This window comes from Lactuca serriola, chromosome 4, assembly GCF_051521515.1.
Source record: "Lactuca serriola cultivar US96UC23 chromosome 4, Lser_US96UC23_V15, whole genome shotgun sequence".
NCBI classification, from domain to species: domain Eukaryota; kingdom Viridiplantae; phylum Streptophyta; class Magnoliopsida; order Asterales; family Asteraceae; genus Lactuca; species Lactuca serriola.
Window position 1 is genome coordinate 63,203,774 of NC_136411.1, and position 10,157 is coordinate 63,213,930.

Sequence of the window (10,157 nt, forward strand, 5' to 3'; positions counted from 1 at the left end):
GGCATGGGGAAGAAAGAAAATAAAATAAATGCACAAAACTAAAAAATTGTCTTTGAAACTAATCATTGTAAGAATAACTCAGGAGTATCAAGAAGAAAACTTCAACCGTAATTCACCAATGGAAATTTTCATCCAGATGGTCTAAGAACAGCACGCATATTTCAATCTTAGACAGATCCAAAAATTCTTCACGTCATTAAGCACAAACCCCATGTTTAATCCTTTCCTTTCTTCCTTTCTCGCAAAGGACACATACTCTCAAACAAAGCTTTGATTGTTGTACAGTTGAGAGATGTCCCCTATCATGTGCCTGGAACAGCCACTATCAACAAACCGAAGTCTGATGATATGCCTCCATAGCTGCTCCAACATAAAGTGTGGGATTAGTTGGTCTTTGGAACCCAGTCCGTTTTGAAACTGGGTTGACCTTTGTCATCTGTGCAAGGTACTCTCTCCCATAGCATATCCTGCTTATCACAAACAGTAGATGAAATAATGTTAGAATCGTTAGAAGATTTGGGAGTTTGAACCTTTGGTACCCATCTGTAGTCGAGTTTAACCCATTTCTTATTTGTTCGGATGGATACCTCAGGACTTGCTTTTGAACTTGAAGCCGATCGTCGAGATGACTTTGACCTAACCGGTCTTGATTTCACTGGAGCATCTCTTGAATTTGGCTTATTGGCCGACATTCCCTTCTTGACCTTAGGAGTTTGATTCTCGCCCTTCTTGGCATACCAATCACTGTTGTTTGAACGTGGCATTGAAGGTTTTCTTTTGAAAAATCTCCCTTTTGTCGCATTCTACCAACCTTGTGCATAGTAGGGAACATATGCGCGATTTGGACAATTTCTGGAAATGTGTCCAGGTGTTCCACAGTGAAAACATGTCTTTTTCTTCACGTATGAATTGTTTCTTCCTACCCCTGGTGGTGTGCCCTTGCCTTGATTCTGATTGTTCCCACATGCACACATACAACAAGCCAGCTCTTTCACTTGTTCTGGTGGCCTGTATTTACCAACAACATGTTGATTAGAAGTAACTGACTTAGAAGCAACAAATTCAGATTTCAAGGAGACATTGGTTTTTCAATCAGTAGAATTAACAGAACTAGAACTAATTTTGTTCTCCTTGTTTTCATCTTCCACTACTTTACCTGCACATGAAGTAGAATCATTAGTATCTTTCATCTCAACACCCTCAGTTGGCCTTGATTATTCAGTCTTAACTGAAGCTGGTATAGGGGGTTGGCTATACCGAGTAGGTATTTCTTCCTCGTTGGTTTCAAGGGGTGGGTTATATTTGTCATTGAAAGGAGGTGGAACATTATGATACCCTAGACCCTTAGTTTGATTATTTTTAAATGTTAATTGTTTTTTCTATCATGGATGCAACTACCTCACTTGACACATCAAATTTCTTAAAGTTGAATTCAACATCTTTATATTTAGCTTTTAATGCATCACTTCTGGCAGTCAAGTTAGCAACCTGTTCCTTAATATAGGTATAATTCACACATTTGTTGCTATATTCTTCTTGAAAATTTTTTAAAGTCCTTGGTTTTGGCTCCTAGTTGTGCTTTTAAGGGTTTTTGACCTTTCCTAAGTGTATATCCTTCATATTTAAGGTCCTCATTTTCTCTTTTTAATATATCGATTTGATCACGGAGAAACTTAATTGTAGCTTCACAAGATTGAGAACATGAAGTTTCATCGACCTTGGTGTTTGAAGAACTCATTGTTAATCAAAAATGCCCTTTGACTTGAAACCTTGAAAGTCACATTTAAAAAGTCACCTTAAAAGTCAAATTTAAAAGTCAAACTGAAAAGTCAAACTTAAAAAGTCAAATCGAAAAGCTAAACATGAAAACTCGAATGTTAAACGAGAAAGTCAAAGTTTAAAGTCAAAGGTCAAACTTGAAAGTCAAAGTCAATTTTTAAGGTCAAAAGTCAAAAATGATAGTCAAAAATCAAAAGTCAAAGCTTAGGGCCGAAAACGAAACTTCAAAATTCAAAAAATTGATTTTTTTGGCCCAAAATTGTCAAAAATCCGAAACTTTGACCGAAAATGTGAAGCCTCTTAGCTGACCGAGAACATTCACACTCGCTGACCAAAAAGGCTGCTGACCGAAAGCTTATGTGCACCGAAAACGTCTGCTGACCTAACACACGAGGACCGAAATCATTTGGGGCCGAAAACTTGCGAGGCCACGCTCCACTGAAAACCGCTTCGGACACGCTCCACCGAGAACTGTTTTGACCGTAAACGAGTTAATTGGCCGAGAACCTCCGGACGTTCTACTAAGAACCTCGCTTTCGGCTGCAAACGTGCTTCGAGAACCTGCTGGTTACGACAAAAAAACATGTTTTTTTCACTTTTAGCTCCAAACTCAATCAAAAACTCATTTTTATGAAGAACACGAAGAACAAACCCCCAATATTTTCTCCAAAACTAATCAAAAACGTAAAATCCTTCAAGAAAAAAAATACAAAAATGCTCAAGATCTTGCCAATTTAATTGATACGGTCCAAACTCTGATACCAACTGTAAGTCCCTAAATTCACTTGACGTATCAATCTGATCCACTTGATGGTGCGGAATCCCAATCAAGTGGATGATGCAAGATCAAATGGAGAAGAAGAAGAAGAAGAAGAAGAACTAGATGAATCTTCAATGTATTTAATATATTCAATGGTGATCCGTTACACAAGATTCACACACACACTTCTTCTCTCTATTATCTCTCTATAGAACATATAAATGTCAATGATGCTCCTCTAGAACTGATGTTCTTATCATGTTTTTTTTGGAACAATTATGAATCACAGTTGTCTGCACTCTGTTTGCAAGAAATGTGGAGTAATTTGGAGAACAAAACACAGAGAAGGAGCTATTTGAGTTATGAAGACATTTCTACAAATTGAAAATGACATTTGGGGAACAGAACACAAAGAATGAGGTTAACAAAATGTTTTCGTATGCAATCGAACTTTTAAAAAGGGTATATTTTTCATTTTCCGTATGCTATCTCATTCTCCTTTATTTATACATTCCATCAAATGAGTTTGAAGCTAAGGTGGGTTTTTTTATTGAGCAGGAGGATGCACGTTCTAGAAGAGAGGCAGATCAACAGAGGTAACATTTTCATTTTCATTATACCTTTCATCAACCACTTATTTAGCTATTGTAATATAAAACTATTGAATGTTTTGTTGTTTTATTAACTTTTACTTTAAAAAAAAGTTACTGATTTTGGATGAAATGGGTATTAGTTAATAAAAAGAAAAACAAATTAAATGATGAATGCTTTAACCATCGAAAATTGAAAAACATTGTATTGAAAGCTTAGATGATTTGTTGTCTTATGTATAGTATAGTAGAGTGGGAAAGAATTGAAGCGAATAAATTCAGACCAGGCCCTTTTCCAGATTCCAAGCAATAGATGCTAAAACACTATATTATTGATATATAAAAATTAATTGGATAGATAGATAGATTTCCCTCCCATTAATACGACAACCTAAATTTCAAATAACCTATTATGAATGCCAAGATATTAGAAATTAAATATACTATACATACAACCAATCAATTTTTTTCAGTTTGTTATACATAAAAATACATTAAAAAACAATGATTTTGACTATTTTAACAATTAAGAATTTCAAAAGTTTTCATTTTCATTATACCTTTTATCAACCACTTATTTATCTGTTGTAATGTAAAGTTTTTATTTTATATTTATAAATTAGAGTGACTTTTTGTTGTATTAACTTTTTACTTTCTGTTGAACATGAAAGGGCTTGCATAGGCTATCGTTTTTAACTAGATTACAAGAATCAGTGAACGATTTGATATTCAAGAGTTCAACTTTCTGTTGTCGGTTTTGAAGTTGTCATGGGAATGACGGTTATACCCCTGTTTTTTTCATGTAGATTTTATAGAACTACAGTATTTAGAAATTTTTTGTGGAGGAATAACGGATGCTGGTGTGAAGAATGTAGAGGATCTTCGTTGTCTGGTGCTTTTGAACCTGTCACAAAATAAATAGCTCACAGATGCATCCTTAAAATCCATTATTATTATTATTATTATCATCATTATTATCTCCTTAAAATTGATAAAACAAACAACTCACAAATTTGTGTTTAAAAAAAACAGACAAGGTTAGATGAAAGGGGCTTTATAAAATATTTTAAGATAGATAATGGTAAATGTGTAATTGTTGTGTTTTTTATGCAGGTCCGACACAATTGGTGTCTCTAAACTTATTAACTTAACAAGTGAAGGATTGCAGCATCTAAAGTCATTGAAGAATTTAAAATCTCTTACATTAGAGTCCACTAAAGTGACTGCAAATGATATAAAACAACTCCGGGAATTCAACCTTAAAATATGGTAACCTTTTGTCTTGAGTAAGCATTCATGGATTTACTTGATTAGTTTATTATTGAGCTCTTTATGGTAGAATTCCCATTTGCAGTCATAATTTGCTGGACCATACAATTAATAATAGTTAACAATGCTCATCATGCCAATTGTTAATTGTGCACCATACAATTAACAATAATATATTTGTGTTATTAAGTGGACGATTATCAAAATAATTTAAGCATTCATACCATGCTGAATAATACTAAGCACTTACAGTCAACATTTACCTTATGATTTTCATTTGAGGGTTGTGTGATGACTGCCTGATTCGTTAGTACTTTCACCAACCTTAAATTCTACCTCAAGTAATTTCGTTTTAAAATAAGTTTTGTGATTCGTCGTTTTCATTTGAACTTTTAATTTTTACTTTTATTATTGATAATCACGTGGAGTACAAATTTCTTGGTGAATTTATCGAAACTGTTAATAGTGGTACTCATATGTTGTTAAGTTTTTTTTAATCAATAAGTTGAAATTACCTTTTTTATTATTGTTAATCATTTGGTGCACAATTTTCTTGACGGATTTACTTGATTACTTTATTATTGAGCTCTTTATGGTAAAATTATCTACTTCGGGAGCACAAGTGCATAGGTGTATATTTGTAAAGGTACATATATGCATAAATGTATGTGTATATGTGCATATTTGTTAATTTGTTATTTTGTATTTGGGGTTAGATTGTTTTCCTTGAAATACAAGAATGAAAGATGAAGATTTGTTTTGTTCTGTTACCATGTTGTATGTGCTTCTTAACCATTTGTTTTTATTAGATTAAAATAAATATTAATCTTTGACCTAACAAAAAATTAAAATAAGTTTATAGTTTATCAGTCTCGGTTTTTCATATCTACTCAATATCCAATGTTATTGAGTTGAAAGAACGTGTGGCAAAGTTACAATACCAAAAACAGCTACTTGTCTGTCAGGTTATAAGTTAGAATTTAGAAAGAAAGTAAATTTTTACTAAAATTCCAAAAATGCCCTTTGTAAAATTACTGTTTTGTTTGAGCAGTGTTGGAGGTAGAGGAAGCAAACGATGGTGGTGGCGGTGGGTCCACTGATGAGACAGAAGTCACCTTGTGTTATCTCAGGTAGGTACCTACACAACCACATTAAAAGGAATTAACTTTTTGCAAAAGCTGATAGAGTAACATTTTTTTTTATTTTCTTTAGATGAAAAGTAAACGAAATTCAATTTAAGGTTAAGAATGTAGTCTTCTCCCACATGATTCATGGGCAAGCAATTATTTTTTTGGTAAAAAAAATATTGATTTTAACAGTATTTGACAAAGATGCCCCTACATACTTTTTTTTTTGTAAAAAAAATTGTTGATTTAACATTTTTTTTTTCTAAAACGCCTGTGTATACTGTTTGTTTAACAACAAAGCAGGGATAAACCAAGCCAAAACAGGACCCACACTCAAAACCATCCAAAACAACCCATAATAGCAATATACTTGCATTTCTTTAATGTACCGTTTTATATTTACCTCGAATAAGGATACGTTTTGGTTTCCAGACAATATTTTGTTTTTGGTATGGGTTTTATTTTATTAAATGTGTTTGTTGTTGTTTGTAGATGAAGTTCCTGTTGCAAAATCTCCTCAATAGCAGATGAACATGTGTATATTTTTTCTGTTTTTTTACCATTCCAACTAATTAAAAAAAAAAAAATTGTCCCATGGTTCACCATGAACACAATTAGAAATATTTGAATATAGAACATTCAAATTCAATATGTGGCTGGTAGCATCCTATAATTGGATGTTGATCATATGACAACGACATTGGTTTTTATTTGACTTACACTTTATAAGAGTTGACCCATTGTGCTGATCATCGTCCTATCGTCTTTATTGCAAAGCCAGTCGATTTTACCCTTTAAACATTTTTTCTCCCGAATAATCAATAAACTATGTAGTGCATGTGAACTCCTTTTGGAAATAGTTCGATTGAACGGGGTCACTTTTCTAGTTGTAATGAAAAGGTTCAATAAGGACCATAATTGCAAAACATTTTGTTTTTTGGATCTGATCCAGGACAAGAACCCAAATACACCAAAATTGTAATTTAGTCATAATATGTTATTTTAGCCATCGCGTAGGGTTTTTATATATTTATGATTCCCATCGGCAAATGTTGTATGTTATTTACATCATCGTTTCAGCGTAGGGGTTTCTTTTTAATTGAAATTCATCTAATTAAACGAATTGCCCTTTGCTGGATAACTCAGAAATCAACCATCATCAATTGAGGTATGTATTTTTTAGATAATTAGTATACATCTCTAGTGAATTACAATTATAAAAGTTAGGGATTGATTTGAATGATAATTGTTGTGTTTGTAATTGATTATTGATTATTGAATATTTATTTTTATAATTTTGTATGATAGGTTTGTTTAAGAATTATATATTTTTATTTGACAAATATGTTTAAAAATACCATTAGAAGATGACTTATGATGCTGAATTTCTAATTTTGAGATTGGTTGCCCATCTAATAATTACTAGGCTATTGATTTGAGAGACTTGTTTTGGTAGTGTACCCACGTAATAGTAATACTCATTGATTTCTGGCCTCAATAAAGTACATTGCCATTTGTGGTGGATGCTTTTTTTTTTCTGCAGTCTAAAACTAATCAATTCCCATATCTTACATATGATATCCCTGATTACAATTCAATAAAGCGATGTATTTATCTAGCTGAATCACTTTGCGCTTTTAAAGTGAGATTTTGTTACCAGAATTGAATATTGTTTCTTATTTTAATCTGAAATTGACATTCACCTAGCCGTTACATATATTTAGAAATACTGAAACTCACATGAAAAGCATATTAATTAACTCACATTGCTGATTATTGCCAGTTTGCCACAAAGTCTACTTTCAATATTTCGCAGCTGCTGCTGCAAAAAGCCATAAACAGATTTCCTTTCTGTGTGTTGCTACTTTCAAGAATCCATGTTTACATGTTGATATTCAATTTGATTATTTGTTTGCGTTAATCTGGAAGTGTAATCATGAATTTTGTTGCCTTTGGAAATAATTATAAGTATGGTGCTTGAGCTTATGGCATGATACGGGCCTAGTATGAGATATTGGTAGAATCCAACAGCCGCCCCGAATATCATATTTGGGTAAATATGATTTTTGAGAGGAAAGAAAGAAGGGCATATATGAATAATCATATTTGGGTAAATAAGATAATTTTAAAGTTTATGAAGGGTGTAGATGGTATCGTAAACTTAGATTTATAAGTGGGAAATAATAGTCAATTGATAAACACAAAGGTTTAACATTTTAAAAAACAAGGAACAATTTTACAATTTCCAATTGCGATTCTTTGTCTTTTATAGAAGTGCTAATTTCCACTTTGCGTCATCCAGGCTTCCTTAATATGTCATGTAGACACTTTTTGTTTGTTTTTACTCTAACCTCCTGTTTTTCCTATCTGTGTTTGTTTTCTCTTTTTCTTGCAATATTTCGTAAAACGTTTGTCCCTTGATTACAACTCTTATATTTATAGATGTTGAATGCTTATGTTTAGAAATGGCTAAAACAAAGAGTATGACTAGAAGTCATAATGAAGATAAGAGATTCAAGACTTGTGACAATGGTGGTGCAGCAGACCTTAATCATGATGTGCTGTTTTTAGTTATGATGCAACTGAGATTCATTGATTTTCTTGCATTTAGTGGCGTTTGCAAGTCATGGAGATCTTTCGCACACTCAAATAGGAACAAGTTTATGGCATCCAGACCACCCATGTTGATGTGGATCCATTATTTTTCCGATAAGAATGAGTACTGCCTAGAAGACTTTCAAGAAAGAAGGTTCAAAACCCTCTTTCCCCGTTCTTCTCACAGAGGATGTGTTGGATTGACTTATGGTTACATAATCTTGTTCTCATGGGAAACAAAAGACTTTTGGCTTGTGAATCCTATCACAAAGCATGAACTTTATTTCCCTTGTGTCCCCAACTTTGATCCTCGTTTTATGCGAGAAGGTGCTAGGGCTGTTCTTGTCTTTTCAACTTCCATATCCGGATGGGTGTTTGTTATGACATATAGACTCTCCGATAAGATATGGTTTTGTATACATGGTAAAGGAGGATGGAATCATGTCTCCTCCACTTTTCCCATCCTTGATTTACATGCTTTTAAGGGGAAGATATATGCTCTAAACAACGATTGGGGATTATATGAGATGAGCCTAAATCCACAACACCCTAAACTGACATTACTAGAAATCAACAACTGTTTGAAGTCACGTTTTCTCCGTCCCAAGCTTGTAAGTCTTGCAGGTGAAAAGCTTTATGTGATAGATCACATTCCAGGAAAAGATGGAGATCTATACAGGGTTCAGGAACTAGATTTTGGTAAAATGAAATGGGTGTTGCAAGAAGAAAAGACAACTGGAGAAGAATATGTTTTCTTTCTTAGCATCTTGTTGAATGGTGCGCCAGTTGATGGCGCTGCAGTTAAACTCGGGTCACAATACAAGATGCATGAGTGCTTCCCTAACATTTCTACAAGAAGTCGAAAAGGCAGGTTCTATGCTACGCAAGATATGTGGTACTTCCCTCATGAATGTATGAATGTTCATCATCTAATTGATTGATGCTGATACCACTCTATCTTAATTCTTCTTATCTTCGCATTTGGTTGAATATTTTCAAGACCTGCATCTTGCAACATATTGTTAAAAACAGTTTGTTTATCTAAAATCATTAGGTTTTTATATGTTACCCCTCTATTCTGTGAAGATTTTAAGATATATAAACATATAATATATGTATGGTTTTTTCTAATGTTGAGATTGGCTGCCCATCTAATAATTACTCAACTATTGATTTGAGAGGCTTGTTTTGGTAGTGTACCCACGTAATAGTAATACTCATTGGTTTTTGGTCTACATTGCCATTTGTGGTTCATGCTCGCTCTTGTTTCTTTTTCTCCTTTTTTCCCTATCTTATATATGACTTGCTATTCAATAAAGTGATGTATTTATCTAGCAGAATCGCTTGTCTTATATGGCGAACAGTGTGCTTTTAGCATGAGATTTTGTTACCAGCATTGAGTATATCTTGATCCCTGCTCTTGCTTCTTATTTTGATGTGAAAATGCCATTCACCTACCCATAACATATCTCCTATCTCCTATGCTAATAAAACAGTACCAAATTGCCACGTGGCAGTCTCTCAGCCTCTCCCAATCGATTTTTCCCGTACAAATGTCTAAGTAAATTTCCGAAAATGCCCATCAATTCAACTTACTACCCAGCAAAATCAGGAACGTAATCTGCAAAAAGAAAAAAAAATATCAAACTCTATTTAGAATTAAAAAAAGATATTCAAATCCTTGTTATTGATTACCCATTCATCTATGTTAAACAATTTCCAATTTTATAGGCATAAAATCAGGGATATACCTAAAGTTATTTCCCTTTACTTCTCAAGAAATCAACAACCGAATTGTATCCGAAATTGAATCTACATGTAGGACTCAATTGCTGCTTTTAATGGATTACGATACACCTCCCTATCTCACTCCTCTTCTCCGTCGGAAAATTTGATACGGTTCAAGTTTTCATGAAGTTTTAACTTTACGAGTTGATCAGTCTAGAGGTAACTTGGACCTTATGTTGAGATTTTGTGGTTTTTAGTCAATCCCATGCCATTTTTACCAGTTTGTATCATCAGAATGAAGGTTGTTAA

At 33.4% G+C, this 10,157-nt stretch overlaps 1 protein-coding gene across 1 annotated transcript; it reads left to right on the forward strand.

The window, feature by feature from the left end:
• The first annotated feature begins 7,990 nt into the window (after nucleotides 1–7,990).
• Nucleotides 7,991–9,061, forward strand: LOC145098440 (uncharacterized). Its single transcript, XM_079036077.1, has one exon. The coding sequence runs from the start codon at nucleotides 7,991–7,993 to the stop codon at nucleotides 9,059–9,061; it is 1,071 nt and encodes a 356-aa protein (XP_078892203.1).
• Nucleotides 9,062–10,157: the final 1,096 nt, after the last annotated feature.